General features: G+C 41.8%; 1 protein-coding gene across 1 annotated transcript in view; it reads left to right on the top strand.

The window, feature by feature from the left end:
* MAGI1 (membrane associated guanylate kinase, WW and PDZ domain containing 1) overlaps nt 1-17902 on the top strand; it is a 510412-nt gene that overhangs the window by 407384 nt on the left and 85126 nt on the right. The window contains 8 exon segments of the mRNA XM_043518268.1: nt 6135-6147; nt 6149-6181; nt 6183-6261; nt 6263-6283; nt 6285-6339; nt 14003-14077; nt 14080-14139; nt 14142-14211. Of these exon segments, the coding sequence (XP_043374203.1) occupies nt 6135-6147; nt 6149-6181; nt 6183-6261; nt 6263-6283; nt 6285-6339; nt 14003-14077; nt 14080-14139; nt 14142-14211 (406 nt within the window).

Below are 17902 nucleotides of genomic sequence, written 5' to 3'. Positions count from 1 at the left end.
CCCCCCACACCCACACCCACACAAATTGTGTTGCAATGCTAAAGCATAACAGGGAAGTGGAGGATATCGTAGTTGCCTTAGCTTCTGTGAATATCCATGTTTAATTATTATAAGATAGACTGTTGTGTGCATTCAGTCTGTTTGCATACAGCTGTATACAGATTGAACAATAGCCATGTGGTTGAGGTGATAGCCAATGATTTTCTGTTAGCTGCCAGTCAGCGTAATGGTGGTGATTTTGATGCATCCACTTGAGAAAAAACAATTTTGAAGTTATTTATTATGTCTAGGGTTTTCATGGGGCCTAGGGGAGTTCGGTGTCCATATCCCCATATTCATTAAGCCCAAATGAAAATCCCAGGCTATTTGGCCAATGAGATCATAATGTAAGATTCTTGGTTGTTACCCAAGAATTTAAGCCATAAATTAAAATATGCCTATTGTAATATTTTGGCTAATTCCCCCCAAAAAAAATCCAGACTGGTTCTCAGCTAGCCCATTTTGAACCACCTCAAGAGAATCAGAAATATAAAGGAGATTTGATTTACATATGTTGTAATTTAATTTCTCAGTGCTCTCTTTTATTGCCAACTGCAAAACTATGCTGTGGTTTGCTTTCTCTTCCAGATGCTAGATCCCTGGCCTCCTCTTGGTTGCCTGGATACTCTGAGTTTCCTTGAGGCATTGCTAATCAATGTGGGTTGCAGTTAGGTGATTCCTGCAGACAGCAGCCAGATCTGACATCTAAACGTAGAAATCGGTAGCCAAATTCAGTCTGGAAGTAAACAGCTAAAACACTGTAACCCTATCTCCACTTCCAGGATTCAATTCGTCTTGTGCTAATCAGACACCAGCACTCTGATTGGATTAGATGAACAGAGGCACTTCTAGTAAAATTAAAGATCAATCATTTTGGCTCTTCTGGAGAGTGGACAAAAGAGGCACGGCTCAAAAAACAATTACATTAATAATTACATTTTGATTCTGCATGTCAAGACCTTGCTTAATTTTTGTATTTATCTACATTCTTCCCCAGAATGCCATTTTGCATTAATATAGTATGCAATAGAGACTGCTTTTTAAGATGTAAGCCATTAGTGGAAAACATTGTCAAGCACAATATTGGAGCTTTGAAGATATTGTGACCTCTGTAAAAATAAACAGAAGAATTTTGAAAAGGGGAATCTCAGAGGATCAGAGAAACTACTTGATATAGATTCATATTTTTTTTTAAATGTGAGACCCGTGAGCAGATAAGAGAGAGCTACATTCAGTATTGACACGTTGGTTTTTTGCATTGTCAAAATCAAGACCAAAATGCTGCTAATTACCATCCAGGACAAAAGGCAATGTTTGTTTTTGGGTTGTTGCTTGTTGTGTTGAAGTTAAATGGTGGCAGCCCAGCTTCAATGTTTACACACTTTCAGGAGCTGACAATTATACCAAATGTTGCTGGTTTTGTTCGAAAAGAGAAAACCTGTCAGATGCCACAAAATAGCTTCCCGCCGCGCCCCCCCCCCAATCATCTGGTGTCTCCCTCTCAGTCCCTTCTGCTTAATGGTGCAGAGAGAACCCTTTCATTGACCGCCTATCTCCCCTATCTGCTTCTGTACCCATGAGTCTGGAAGCTCTAGATGCCATTTCTTGTAGAGTACATGAGTGGAAGCAAACGTAAGCATTAGTTACAGCCTTTGGCTTTTTAATAATGGATGATGTAATAGGAGCCCTGGGGCCATTCATGCTCCAAAGGCCCAGTGCTCTGTTGCAGCACCTTCCAAATGAACTGAGCAGCGAAGAGAAATATACTCATTTGTATGCAGTGAACACAAATTTTAGACACACAAGAACATTTCCATTGGGTCTAGTAGTCTCCGGTTGATGTCCTCAGAGCCAGGCTGTGGTATGGCATTTCTGCAGTTTGAGGTTTTATTCATGGTGAGTTTTTTATCTTCAGGGTGCCCTGGCAAAACACAGAAAAAGAATCAGTTCCTACCCCAAGGACCATCCATTTTAAGTTAAACAGACAGTCTAAATATATTGCCACATTGAAATACATACAGTAGAACCTTAGAGTTACAAACACCTCGGGAATGCAGGTGGTTCGTAACTCTGAAATGTGTGTATCTCTGAACAAGACGTTCTGATTGTTCTTTCAAATGGTTACACCTGAACGTGGACTTAATACAGCTTTGAAACTTTACTATGAAGAAGAAAAATGCTGCTTCCTTTTAATTTTTTTAGTAGTTTACATTTAACACAGTGCTTTTCTGTCTTTGCTTGCTTGATTGGTGGGTGGGGGAATCCGTTGCTGCCTGATGGTGTACTTGCGGTTCCAAATGAGGTGTGTGGTTGACTGGTCAATTCGTAAATCTGGTGTTTGGAACTCTGAGGTTCTGCTCTACGTACATTGAAACGTATAGCTTGACAAAAATATGAGTAGATGAGTAATCGGGCACAGTGTTCAGTTTGGATAATTGGAAGTAAGAGGGGAATTAAAGATGTTTTTAGGGAAGTTTGGTGATATTCTCCCGGGGGGGGAGGGGGGGACAAAAATGTTGATTCAATATGATATATTCCAACGCAAAAAATAATTTAAAAAATACTGACCAAGTGATAGTGATTTTGGTTGTCAACTTGAGGCATTTTTGCCTGATTTTTCAGAAAGTGATGGCCACTGCTCATGTTTTATGAACGCACTCTCTAAATCAGTGGTTTCAATCTATTTACCATTGTGGGCCTCATAAGCAGCTCTCTGTTAAGAACAGGAATACTTGTGGCACATTAGAGACTAACAAATTATCTGAGCATAAGCTTTCATGGGCTACAGCCTACTTCATTGGATGCATAGAATGGAACCATAAAGTAAGAAGACACACACACACACACACACACAACACACACACACACACACACACACACACACACACACACAGAAAACATTGAAAAAAGTGGAGTAAGAGGTAATTAATTAAGATGAGCTATTATCAGCAGGAGAAAAAAACTTTTGTAGTGATAATCAAGATGGCCCATTAGGACAGTTGACAAGAAGATGTGAGGATACTTAACATGGAGAAATAGATTCAATATGTGTACTGTGTTATGTAGCCACATCAAACCATTATATACTACCTGTGTGGCCCTGAGGATGTCACGTGGGCTGCAGCTGTGTGCTGAATGGGCTGCAGGTTGAGAACCATTTGTCTAATCATGACTGGAAGAGATGAGAGGGGGTGAACCCATCAGAGTCAGGGAGAAATCATCTACCCTTTTCTTGAATTTGGTGGTGGAATTTTAACAAAGGTTCCCGACAGACATCTTTAGCACATCTGTGTTACATAATACCACGATTATCAAATTCTGCTCCAACTCCACACCTATATACCCTTTGTCGAAAACTTTATGTGTGTTACATATTTGTAGGTCTAACAGCATATAAATCACTGAAATAAATGCTGATCAAAGTATCTGTGTTCAGTGCCACACGTACAAGCTGAATTACTACCCATGCATTTTATACGCCGTTGATCTTTGTAATCACCTGTTAGTATCCTTTTAAAATACACAGAGCTTAAAAAAGAAATAACCAAGTAATGTTGAATCTCTGAAGAAGTACAAATAGAGTAGGCTAGATTATCTTCTTTTCCTACTTCTTTTATGTTCTCCCTCCTTTCTCTCTCACACTCCTCCTCCTCCTCCTCCATAAAATACTCTTGCAGCATATAGAAAGTAAGAATCATTTCTCTGGCAGAGACTGCACCTGCTGTAAGATTCGACATCCCCATTAGGGGCTCTTTCCAGAGGAAGTCATTTCCTTCTCCTTATAATTATGCATCTGTGTACATTTAAGATTCTGAAATGAAGAATAAAGCAGAAAGGTATTGCTGAACATTGCTTGCTCTACGGAGTTGACTCCTTGATCTTTTATAGACATTTGAATGGAGCTTACTGAGAATGAAGCTCTGTGTGTTGCTGTCGTAGCATTTCTACATCGCTAATGCTCTGAGGAGGGAGTCCCTCTGATTTCCAGAAACCATGAATTTAGAATCCCAGTCCTTGTACTCTAAGACGGCAGTGTGATGGGTTAAGATCTTTGTGCAGGGTAAGTCCAGAAGGCAAACTGGGATTTGCTTAGCAACAGAAGCTGGCTTTCCTTTCGCGGGCCCTCCTCGATGAACTCACTTCATCCTTTCTCCTGGCTGGACTCTTTCTCACTCCTGTTGCCCCAATCTATCCCATGCCCTTCACAGGGTCCACAGGTGTTTGCCTGGTTTTTCACTCTCCTTTCCTGCACACAACCCTCAGACCTGCTCGGTCATGATTCCTGTCTTCATTCACCCCGAAGGCCAATGGAAATAGAGCTCAGGAATGGACTAGAGTAAAAGCTTGAAAGGAGAAGATTGATTCAACCACTCGAACGGCAGTTCAGATGAATGTTATGTTTTATGAATTAAAAGTAATAATGTATGTGATTTGCACATTAAGCTCTAGTGAGCGTAACTGGCATTGTAAAATAACTGCCTGTTCTCCTGCAAACCTAAGGCATTACTCATTTTAGCAGTGCATACAGCAGGTTTGTCTACATCTGTGTGTAACTCATTTATAAATTTTAAACACATACAACACATTCTCCTATAGTCAGGAGCGTGTGTGTGTGTGTTATAACATTTAGGCATATCTACAGGACATGATGGTTTTGGTGTGGTATATAGGTTTCATGTGTATTATTTGGAATAATCTGCATTTTGTGTGTATATATATATAAATACATTTTATACTTCTGAATGTTCTGTATAGAATGGAGAGAATATACAGTATATATAAAAATGGTATGGTGTCCTAAAAAGGTTTTACCAGCAAGAGTTGATTCTGATAAAACTTTTGTGCCAATCATTTCTCTCATTATTTCCTTATATGTAATCTAGTTAGCTGTAGATATAATGCATAATGTAATCAAATTTACCTGCGTGTTTTCTGAGTAGAATTTTGAAAAGAATATGGCTGATATAAATAATGTTTATAGGGTATATATGTGCATATATAAACATGCACATTTATATTGAGGGTGGAGAGGTAAACATGTATTTTTGAAACTGCTTTGGGATCCCTGAGAATAAAATGCTGTATTTAATGGACAATATTTTAAGTCAATTTCTGTGGCCCAAGGGCAGAAATTAAAATATGTAATAATTGTTGAATCTGGTATGAATAACTGATATTTTAAATATAGACTTGTTTGCTTATTATGTCAAATAATATAAGCTGTATTCTGAATATCATAAATTCTGTGGGACAGGGACTGTCTTTTTGCTCTGTGTTCGTACAGCACCTAGCACAATGGAGTCTAATGACTGGGGGTCATAAGTGCTACTGCAAAGTGAAGTAGATTGGAAGTGCTGAAATATTTCATTGTGAAGATTGCTATCCTGGCTAGACTGAACCTGCACTTTTAGTGAATTTGCCATAAGATGGGATTTCCATGAAAGGATCAAAATTGCCCCACAAATTGCATGTGATATTTGCCACTAAGAGTCTTGCTTTAAAGATTTGGCTAGTTCACTTCTACCCTAACTGACCCCAACAGCTGAAATTCCTCTTTAAAGAAAGCAGGTGGCACTTGGTGTTTTCCTTTGGCAAAGTGTTCCTTTAGAGAGAGATTACTTTTTCAGAAATGCAACAGCCACCCAAAAGAGCTCTTCTGTTAAAGCAGGTCATCCCAGCTTTTCATCACCTATCTGGTGATAGCAGTAATGAATTTTTTATTTTCTGCAGGGTTCACTCTAAATCTGACACAGCATTGTGTGGTGCATACATATAAAAAGGCCACTAATTGAAATTCAAATGTAATGAGATGAAGTTTTGCTATTCACCACAGCTGCCTTTGTTTTAGTCCTTGTACGCTCAGTGCACCTAAAACAATGCAACCCTCGCTTCTACTTTAAATTCAACATGAATAAATTAAAAGGAAAGAATCTTTCTCGTCTATTCCAGAAGGCACATATAGTTAGAAAAACAAGAACCATTATTTTTGTCTTTTGCGGGAGAAAGAGTTTTGATGGAATAAGAAAGAAGAATAAAAAATCTTGTGGCTTAAAATCTACTTTTTTGAACATGCAAATGGTGTTTCTATTGCCTAGGTAACTATTATGGAACCCAAGCCTCCCAGCCAACCCGTCAGTGGGAAGTGATACCACTGATGCTTTGCAAAACCTTCAGTCCAACTCCAAGCAGTCGACTCCAAAACGAACCAAGTCTTATAATGATACTGCAAAATGCTGGAATAGTGCCATACGGAGAATGAGGATGAGGATGACGTCCCTGAAATGAACAGTAGCTTTACAGGTAAATCAAAAAATATTCTTGTCCATATTATAGGACACATTGCATTCCTCCCCTTCCCCCCCCCACTCCCCGAATAGCAGCCCGCAAAGCTGCCAGTTCTGGATTGAACCACATTGTAATCTGGGTTAGAGTATTTCTACTATTAACACATTTTCCCTAGCTCACAGAATAGTTTAAAAATGTCAGGGATTAACCTAGATGTGTATCCGTTTCCCATAGAAATTATATAGCCCGTGATTCCGTTTCCCCCCTTAACCTATCACTATACTAACAAAGCTAATTTGCTAAATGAATGAGCATTACGGTTAACATAAAGCATTTCTTTCTTGAGAGTTCAGAGTAGAATTATGCCATAGACTCTCAGACTTTATCTGTGAAGGGCATATGAAATGAAGATAGATTAGAGAATTCTAAGAAAATTCAATGACTCTTTATTTTTTTGATATCTTGTGTTAATAATGATCAAAGTCTGATTAAACAGCACAGAGAGAAGTTGTATATTTTCTTCAGAACCTCCTGTAGTCACTTCATTTTACAGTCTTACATAATCTTAGATGCCTCTAAAATGGGAAGTAGCTGGGAATTCTGAGTAGACATCTCTTGCTGTGTAGAATAATTGAGAATTTCTCATCTATTGTACGGGATGGAGTGGACCAGATTTTGCCCTCAATTGCATTAGGATAGATCTAGATGACTCCATCAATTCCAAACAAGATGGAGCCCACTTGACAGGAGTGTATGTTCCGAATGATTGGACAGCACATAGTGGAAAGTAAAGAAATTATTTTAAATCCTTATAAGTATCACACTCATCATTTTGCTCTTGAGAGGTTGAAGCCGTTTTGTAAAAAGATGTGATGTAGTATTGGAGAGCATGTAAATATTCTGAACCTTTTCCTGTGGACAATTAAAAGCAGCTGCTATTGCAAAAGTTTTCATGAAATCTGAAACTCTTTGTTGTCTTGAAATATTTTGAACAATGTGTTATTTTGTTGGAAACTAAATCTGTGTTGATCCTCACTCCCATCTGTGACTTTTCCCTCTGTTGTTTTCGCTTGATTTTCAGCCAGGCCGCAAAAGTCAAGGAAGTGTAATTACCACTGACACTTCTACCCATTGTAACCAGGGGTCTGTGGAGCAAGTTGGATACATTTGAAACAAATTGTTCCCTCTTCACTCTCTCTCCCCACTGTTTTTCTTTTAATTGCTGGCCACGTATTTCTTACCTACACCAAAGCCTTCTTAGGCACGTATAGTTTACTCCTTCTGTTCCCTGTGGTACATCCCCCAGTATGCTGGTGCTGGCTCACAGAGAGGCAATGAGATGTGAAAGTAAACTCAGTCTGCTTAAGAAGTCCTTGTGTTTCACTTTCTAAAATGTCCTGTGCCTGTCGACGGGTCTCACACTGATCTCTCTGATGTTAATCTGATCTCATGCTTCAGCCTGCAGGGGTCTGAAGGAACTTTTTTTGTCTGATGCACAATCGGGGGGGGGGGGTCACCTAAAGCATCCAAGATCAGCTACAGCTGGAGATGGGATACTGCTTGGGGTGGACCAGTGCTCTGAGGTGGTACAGGCAATCCTCTGTTAGAGATGCCTGATGGATGTGTCTTGCTCACATGCTCAGAGTCTAGCTGATCGCCAGATTTTGGGTCAGGAAGGAATTTTGCCCCAAGTGAGATTGGCAGGGACTTCGGTTTTGTTCTGCCTTTCTCTGCAGCCGGGGAATGGATTGCCTAGGCATATCTCACCTTACCAATTCCCTCCCATTGCCGGCACTGCAGGGTCTCCGGTTCTCTGCCTGTGGCACCCAAGAGTTTAGTCTCCTGAGGACTAAAATCCATTAATTTTACTGAAGTGACTGGGCTCAACATGAGGATATTTGGGTGAAATTTGGCAGCTTGTGAATTGCAGGAGGTCAGACTACATGATCTAACAGTCCCTTCTGGCCTTAAACTGCATGAAACTATGGTGCTGCCCCTCTGGCCCAGAGACTAGGAGCATTGCGGGAAAGCTGTCCCCTGCCAGAAGCTGACCACCCTGCTGCTCAGTGCTGGCAGGCTCAGAGCAAGAGACTAAATGGCTCTGTCCAAATTCCACTGAGGTCAATGGGAACTGGTTCAAGCCCTTAGTCAGGATTTAAACTCTGGTCCTGTATCTTGGTAGCCCAGAACTTTCAAGTAGCATCCTTTTATATAGGGCTTCACATCTCTTCAGCTGCTGTGCAAGCATTAATTAAGCCTCACAATGCTCCCGTGAGGCATGGAAACAGTGAACGGCATTATTCTCATTTTCGAAACCAGGAAACAGAGAGAAGTAGATTGCCTCATTTCGGAGGTGGTTGAGCTCCACGTGCATTACAAGCTGTCAGTGTCTCTGAAAATCAGGTCAGAAGTGATTGGCACAGGATTATGTAGCAGGTTGGTGAAAGAGCCAGGACTAGAACTCAGAAGCCCTTGGCTCACATTCCTTTGCTTAATCAACACCACCACCTAGTTTCTTTCCAAACTATGGGCAGGCCTCTCAGTTGGTGTCAATTGGCCTCGCTCCTGTTATTTCAGTGGAGCTGTGCTGTTGATTTTCCTCTAAGGGCCAGATGTTCAAAGTTACTTAGGTGACGAAACATATTCCTGGTGGGATTTTCAAAGCTATGCGCCTAACTCTCGGTGGTGGTAGCACTTCGGGTCCAGATTTTCAAAAGTATGTAAGTCCTACTGCCAGCTCAGCACATTCTATCTACCAATGCAAGTTCCTTCCATGTGTAGAAGCCTGGTTGTCAGGTCTGCTGAAACATTTGCGCTTGCAAATAGATATCTGTGGGGGGACATGCCACTTTCTGTATGAGATAGCAAGTGGTAGTCACTGGAGAGATGCCTGTGACCATTCTTTCCTTGATCTTTATTCAGCCTAATGTTGCATTTAAAGCTGAGTCAGCAGCCACAGCGTTACTGTAACAGATCAGAAACAGAGAAGCCAACTAAGATATTTACGGGTTGCTCTTGTTTCAGAAACGCAGAAGTTAACTGAGGTTTTATAAATGCTCCTGCACTTTCTTTTCATTGTTTTCTTTTTGTTTTTAAGAGCAACCAAATATGTAGCTGTCAGTATAATCAGAAATTATAGCATTGACACACAGAACAGGAGGTTTTGCTGCTGTTATCACTCTATCCGTGTTATTGGGTCGGGTCCTGATCCCACTAAGACCAGTGCACATCATGAGTCATTCCGTTGAAGTCACTGGAGTTACACCTGTGTGAAATGTGTTTCAGACCCATCCTCCACTCTGTCTTGTAGGCATTTCCTGTACATGCATTGTATTGAAATGGCCAGCTGTTATTTCCTTGTCCTCTCTCTTCTTAAGTGTTTGGAAAGCACATGTAGTGGGCACTAGAGCAAATGAACAGGAACAATAGTACTGGGGCAGACTACAGCCCTGGAAACAGCAAGCCTTATGGAGGAGGATTCTTTGATCACGGCCCTTCTTGTTCAAGAACCCCAAGACGTAGGAGAAGTCTCCAAACATTCTTTTCCCTTAATTCTCTCTCCATTGAAGGGGTTTTCTCTTAGGCCTGGTTTACGTGAAATATCCCCAAATCAACTGTCTAAGACCATTAAACACAAGATTAATTAAAAATAGGGAAGAAAGTTCAGATTAACAAAACAAGTGATATTCACTATTGTTGTTATTTATATTTCAGTAACATCTAGGAGCCCCAGTGAAGCAGGGGTGCTGGAACCATTTTTATAGAAGGGGTGCTGAGAGCCACTAAACCAAACAGTAAACGCTGTATATAATGGAAACCACTTCAAGTCAGGGGGTGCTGCAGCACCCCCCCCCCCGCATCCCTAGTTCCAGCACCTATGCAGTGGTGGACTGTGACCCCCTTGTGCTGGGTGCTGCACAAACACAGAACAAAAAGACCCCAAGGAGCTTACAATATGTCAGGCTTGGCATTTGACAGAGGCTCGTCTGTCTAGGTACACAGGATTACTCGTAATGGACAGGAGTTCTCTGGCTTGTCAGGGGAGTTCTATGGCTCGTGTTATGTCGGGGATTAGACTAGAGGCTCACAATGGTCACTTCTGGTCATAGAGCAGATCTACACTTAAAACACTGCATCGGCTCTGCCACACGGCTGTAGTGCTTCAATGAAGACGCTCTATGCCAATGGGAGAGAGCTCTCTTATCAGCGTAGTTAATCCACCTCCCTGAGAGGCAGTAACTATGCTGACGGGAAAATTTCTCCTGCTGATCTAGCGATGTCTGCACTAAGGGTTGGGTGGGTGTAACCACATTGCTCAGGGGCATGGATTTTTCACACCCTGGAGCGACATCGTTATACCAGTGTAAGTCTGTAGTGAGACCAGATCTTAGAGTCTATGTCTCTATAATGGCTTTCTTAGGAAAAGCATATGTTGTCATCCATCTCCTTGGTCAACTTCTCAGCCTGTTAGTCAGGCAGTATCTCAGAGGCACATCCTCTTGTCTATTTTTTTCCTTAGAGTCCTGTTGATTCTCTGAGTCTCTTCCCCAGCCCATTAAGTCATATGCCTTATACCAGGCATCCCCTTGTCCCTATTCCTCCCAGGTGAAGCTCCCAGATTTTTTTCAGGATTGTGTTCAGTTTGTATGTTCCATATTTGCTTCTGACCACCCCAAAAGTTCCTTTGAAGGTAAATTCCCCTGCGGTTTGGAACCCTTATCCCAGCACTGCACCACTTTTGCAAAACTCCATACTGCTGAATATAAATCCTGAAACCTCTCATCTTGTGACTTTGCAACTCCCACCCCACCCCACCCTCACAGAACCTGTTGTTGGGAAAAGGTCATTCTGAGATCTAATTAATCTCCTTTCTAATGGGAACTGGCCCTGACAAGAACAGTTAACTGTGAAACCAACACACGGTTTTGCCTTTTACGGAAACAGGAGGTATATATTCACTATAATTCCCTCTGACTAGTGTTTTCTACTCTGTGAATTAATGAAAGATACAAATAATCTGTCACCATGAGATCAGACTTCAGCCCCTTGTCTCCACCAAATGAGCACAAAATCTAGATAGAAGAGCATTGGCCCACCCAGGTCAAAAGACTTTTTCATGCTTATTTCATGCCAGGGATAACTCTGCTAACCATATTAAAATTCTCCGTGTTCTGCAGAGGATCTGTCTGACTTGTGTTTTCAAGCTTTGGCATGTTTACACTAATGATCTGATGGGGAAGGGAGTGATGAATCATATTTTAGTTTCTTAATCTTGCCAATCTCCACTTAAAAATATTTAAAGGTGCAAATGCAGGAAGCAGACAGTGGGGGTGTTGAACTAAGCTTGATAATTTTATTATTTTTCTGGTTTAGAAAATATTATATCAGTGCCTTTCCTGTTCACAGAAACAGCAGGCAGTGGCCCCCCATGGCAAGGAGTTGGGATTTAGACTGGCCAGTAGCTCTTTGTTTGGAAGACAGTTGTGGATTTCCACCCCCTTCAAGAAGCAAAGCTCCCTTGCAGAACTGTCCCTAGGGGATGGCGAATCAGGGCAACCACTCTGGGCCCCGCACTTTGGGGGGGCCCCGCAGGTCAGCGCAATTGGCCAGTGCTGCATGGCAGCGGTGTGAACCACTGGCTGGGGGAGGCTACCCTCAGCCCCGCCCCTTCCATCCGAGAGAGAGTGCACCCAGCCCCAGGAAGGCGGGCGGCGTGGCCCCAGTCCCCTGGAGCGAGCGGCACTGCTGAAGCGGGACCTTGCGGGGGGCAGTGTCATCAGGGCCATGCCTGGCTTTTTGGGGAGGCACCGCCTCCACCAGCCTCCCCTATCCGCTCCCGGCGTAGTCGGTCCTGGAAGTGATGTCACTTCCGCCACTGGCCCCGAATCCTCTAGGGGCTGCCGTGCTCCCTTTACTGAGCTATGTCTACACTTAGCAGCCTATAGCGGCCCAGCTTCAGGGCTGCAGCAGCGCCACTGAAGCACTTCAATGTGGACCAGTGGTTCTCACCCTGCAGGCCACTTGTGGGCCAATCAGCACACAGCTGCAGCCCATGTGACATCCTCAGGGTCATACAGATAGAATATGTATTGTATCGATGCGGCCCACATAATGCATAGAGAGATGCATATGCAGCCTACCATGGTAAATAGGTTGAGAACTACTGGTGTAGACACTCACTGCAACAGGAGGGGTTCTCCTGTCACTATAGTAAATACAGCTTTCCGAGAGGTATTAACTAGGTCAGCGGTTGACTTAGCGCTGTCTACATGGGGACATAGGTCAGCTTAAGTTTGTCACTCAGGGGTGTGGATTTTTCACACCCCCGAGCATGACATAGCTGGGTTGATCTAATTTTCTAGTGTACCCCAGCCCCAAGACACAGCAGTGTTTATAACATCTGTCAACTAAGGTCTGGTCTACACTGTAAAGTTATCTCAGTGTAGCTATGTCAGCCGGGGTGTGAAAAATCTTATGCTGACCTAAACTCTCAGTGTAGATGCCAACAGAAGAGTTCCCTTGACATAGCCAACTTAGGCCTGGTCTGCACTTAAAATGTAGATTGACCTAGCTGTGTCACTCAGGCCGTGAAAATGTTTGCACCTCTGTAGATGCAGCTAAGATGACAGAGCAATTCTTTCACTGACCTAGCTACTGCCTCATGAGAGGTGTGAATTTATTACAGGAAGTGTCTCACTACAGCGGCTTAGCTGCAGTTGTGCCACTCTGTGCTTATGTGTAGACATAGCCTTGCTCAGGGAGTTAGTGTTCGTACACTCACAGGAAACCCCCTTCTGTGGGGCAGGCCGAGCCTATGCTACTGGGCTATGCCAACATAGCTATGTAATTAGAGTCTCCATCATGTAATTAGGAGCAGAGATGCAGTTTGTGTGGAGCAGCTCCTAAGGTTTAAGGATGTGAGGAGTTGCTGCAGAGACCATACACTGTTGCCATTTTGAAGGGTGGGTTAGGGTCTGCAGGGATCCAATGACTCCTATTCCCCCCCACAGCCCAAATACTGCAAGCAGAGATTTTTCCTCAAGAGAGAGGAGAACCATGCACCCGTCCTAGGGACTGTACTATTGCTATGGATTTTACATGGAAGGCACCTAAGAGGCTCTGGAGATGAGTAGCATTGTAAAACCCCATGGATGGGGACAGAACAGATTGTTGCAAGCTGCCACTTACAGCAGGATCTCATGATAAATGATAGTTTTATCTCTATTATAAAACATGGAAATAATTATTTTCATTGCTTAATATGAAATTGTTTAATATGAAAAAACTCTACGACTTCATTGGACTTTCTATGGCACTTGTGCTCCAAGGTACCTTAGGCAATTCTGAAACTCTCCCAACCAATCCTTCTGCTGAAAGGAAATTTTATTCTCTTGGGCCCCAGCCCCACAAGGTGTTCTTTGTGGGTGGGCCCTTGCACCCTTTCTGAGCTCCACTGAGCTCAGTTACTTCAGCAGGCCCCAGTTTGCAGGATGGGGTTTCAGAGGCAATAGCTACAGGAAAACTCACTATCAGTTTCCCAAGTCCTGTGCTTTGAAAGGTGAGTCGAGTCTTTGGAACCAATTCCAATGCAGGTATGGACACAAACAACTGAACAAGGAAGAAAAAGTGGTACAAATATTTGAGTGTGATAACGATAATCCTTTTTGTGATTCTACAGCAGATTCTGGTGACCAAGACGAGCACAATATACATAGTATAAGAGAAACAACGCCACCACCTGTGAATAATAGCATCACGCCGTTCCCACCACGGAACCATCTCAGAAGCTCCCTCAATACCTACCTCCTTCTGCAGAGGAAACTTAGGTCCTCTACCCGAAAACTGGGAGATGGCCTATACTGAGAATGGAGAAGTCTATTTTATAGAGTAAAGCTCATATTTTGTTGTGTGTGTGTGTGTGTGTGTGTGTGGGTGTGTGTGCAATCTCTGTCTGCAAATGTACATACAAACCATATATATTTAATGTCTACAGTTGCTTTTGAGAACTAAAAGATCTTAACCAGTTGTAAGACATTGTTGCAATGCTCCTGTGCATTTCCTGAGTGGATCAAGCAGCCAAACTCTTCCAGAGTTAAGAGGTGTTGAAAATCCAATAAATTTGCAGAGCTACTGTAGTTTTTTACAAAGATAGTTACAAGAGCTACCGGCAGTTAAAAATATTGGTTAGTTTTCTAGTTGGGATGAAGCTCCTAATGGAAAGATGTTAAGAACTCTCTTTCAGAGCCTGCCTGTGTACATCAGAAATGGTCGGGGGATTAAAGAGGAGGGTCCAATCAGATGCTGACATGCTCCAGTGGGCTCGCATAGGGCATAACTCAGAGCAGAATTTGGCACACAGTATTTGGAAGAGCCAGGAAGACATAATGCTGTGGATACTTTTTGCTTGACAGCTCTGTAGTGTCAGCTGCTTTAAAGTGGTCTTAATATTGATTTTTTTTGTACCATAAATAATAGTCTCTAATTGTACTTTAAAAGACCTTATTACGACTTGAGCAGCTGCTAAACAGGACTGGCTAAGATGAGAGATTCCTAAGACAAAGTTAGCTAGTCATCAGAAGAGTGCAAATAGTGTTTGCAGCCTGAAAACAAGCTAACAAATCTCATAGCTGTCTTTTATGAGTATGGCGCAAGGAATTCAAATTTGATCTGAAGGTTAATATACTGTAGCAATGGAAACTGAGGACCTCTATCTACAGATCAAATACAGTGCATTCAGATACAAAGCTGGCTTTTCCTTTATATAGTACTTAGACCAGAACCTCAGCTTTGACGTGTTAAAAATTCCCTACTATTTCTATGGGTGAGTTAACTGCCAAACTGACTTGATTTAAAGGAGTTATGCTACATTATTTTCTGGTGGAGTGATTGTGATCCTCTAATGTCTAGAATTGAAGTTATCGTGTCCTTTGGGAGAGATTCTTGGAGGTCACGCCACCAGCAAGGGCAGACCAGCATCCTCTGTGCAGCACGTCCTCGCATACAATGTGTGTGCAAGAGTATGCTAGTGGGGGTGGGGATAGGTCCAGACCGTTCCCAAAAGTATCAGAATACCCAGGTATTTTGAGCATGTAGCAGTAGTCACCCTGTTTGTGCTTTAATTTGAATTGAGACAGGTCCATTATACTAAACATGGTACTCTGCCCTCAGTTGTAATTGAATGGTGATTTTGTGCTATTACTTCATTCTTTGAAACAGTTTTTGGAGGCAAAGTGATTTATTATGTGTTTATGCAGTCTTTTAATGAGTTTAAAGCCCCTAAATTGCCAAATGGTCTTTAAAGACTGGTTAGCCCTTTTGGTAACAAAATTTAGGGAGGAGAAGGATGTTTCTATTATCAAATCATGTACGTGTCCACTATAACTTATTTCTGGATCTATCCTACTTCTATGTGAATACTTAATTCTTTAATATTGTTGCAAGTTATGCCACAAAGCAGGGAGGAGAGAGAGGATGGCTGTGATTCAGTTCATAAAAAATAATAATGATCTCAGCAATTGCTTGCAGTTCAACTGCATTTCAGTGTAACTTTAGAAAAAGGAAAACAAATCCCACCCAATGATTTTGTACACCTCGCTGGATACAGGGTTGGGAGCAGAACTTCCATATGAAAGGCTGCTGTTATAATATTCCCTGTCCAAACAAAACCAGGGACTATTGCAATAGCACAAAAGTTTGTTCTCATGAGTTTATCAGATGGAGGAGGCTTGGATAATTTTGTATGCTTAAGCTAACAAGACCTTATGGTGTTCTCCTGCCACTGGGAATGACCCACCGGACTGACAATTGCTAAAAATATGTAAATACTGTTAAATACTGTACCCATCCTGTCAAGGTTCTTCCCCACTCTGAACTCTAGGGTATAGATGTGGGGACCTGCATGAAAACCCCCTAAGCGTATTTTACCAGCTTAGGTTAAAACTTCCCCAAGGTATAACTATTTTACCTTTGCCCTTGTACTTTATTGCTGCCACCACCAAGCGTCTAACAGATATATAACTGGGAAAGAGCCCGCTTGGAAACGTCTTTCCCCCAAAAATCCTCCCCAAACCCTACACCCCTTTCCTGGGGAAGGCTTGATAAAAATCCTCACCAATTTGCATAGGTGAACACAGACCCAAATCCTTGGATCTTAAGAACAATGAAAAAACAATCAGATTCTTAAAAGAAGAATTTTAATTTAAAAAAAAAACTAAAAGAATCACCTCTGTAAAATCAGGATGGTAAATACCTTACAGGGTAATCACATTCAAAACATAGACAATCCCTCTAGGCAAAACCTAAGTTACAAAAAGGACACAAAAACAGGAGTATACATTCCATTCAGCACAGCTTATTTTATCAGCCATTTAAACAAAACAGAATCTAACGCATCTCTAGCTAGATGACTTACTAAGTTCTAAGACTCCATTCCTGTTCTGTCCTCGGCAAAAGCATCACACAGACAGAGAGCGCCTTTGTTTCTCCCCTCCTCCAGCTTTGAAATATCTGTCTCCTCATTGGTCTATTTTGGTCAGAAGCCAGCGAGGTTATCTTAGCTTCTTAACCCTTTACAAGTGAAAGGGTTTTTCCTCTGGCCAGGAGGGATTTTAAAGTTGTTTACCCTTCCCTTTATATTTATGACACATCCATATCACCACCATTTCCCTAGCAACCGCAAACTTTTTATACATTTGAGGAACCCCTCTGCTTTATTATTGATGATTTGTCTTGCTTTGCTAGAGTTCAATTCATTAGTCTGAGAAACCCAAACCACGACCAATGAAATTCATCAGAAACTCTCTGAAGTACACAAATGAACTGAATGTGTTCCTTCCGCACTGGGAAGGCTGACTAATGAAATGGGTGAAACCAAGGACCTTTTACTACAGCACTCAGACACAAGAATAAATCAGATGTGGAGTCTTCTCTGAGTTTGCTTGTTGGCTGTTAGTCCTGAAAGTAACATAGGCCTCATTACATTATTTCTTAGTTCACCAAGGGTGTTGTGAGTCTAGTTAAAGTTTGTTAAACCTCTTTGAGACCTTGAATGTGGAGTGAACAGTATCAATATGACATTAGAACTAAGAACTATTAAGCAGAGCCAAAGGCTAAGCTAGCTAAATGATATTTCAGTTTTAGAAGAGGTTAGTATCTTCAGGTTAGATAATATGCAGAAGAATGCATCAAGCACCAGGACTAGCTTATAGATTTAAGAGGTTATATTACCCCTTGTCCTAAGACACAAACCAAAATAAGGAGAAAAGCATCCCTACAAAGTACATTTAAAGAGGATGTACACACAATCTCCTCCTTAGGACAAAAGGCAGGAGCTGGTCCATGGACTCATGAATAGGAAGAGTTGAAAGTTGTGCTGGTCACAATTTCCATCACAGATTTGATAGAAAAGTTTTCCTGTTAATAGAAACATTTTCATTGGAAATATCTGTTCTGATTGATGTTTTCCTCTCAAAACCAAACAAATTTTGAAGAAAAATTTAGATGAAAATAAAAAAAAATTAAAATTTTCCTGAGGAAATAACCCATTTCCCAACCAGCTCTCATTGGTAGATGAGTCCAC

The sequence above is a fragment of the Dermochelys coriacea genome, chromosome 7 (genome assembly GCF_009764565.3).
Source record: "Dermochelys coriacea isolate rDerCor1 chromosome 7, rDerCor1.pri.v4, whole genome shotgun sequence".
NCBI lineage: Eukaryota > Metazoa > Chordata > Testudines > Dermochelyidae > Dermochelys > Dermochelys coriacea.
Note: the sequence above shows the minus strand (reverse complement) of the source record. Positions and strands in the feature narration are given on the sequence as shown.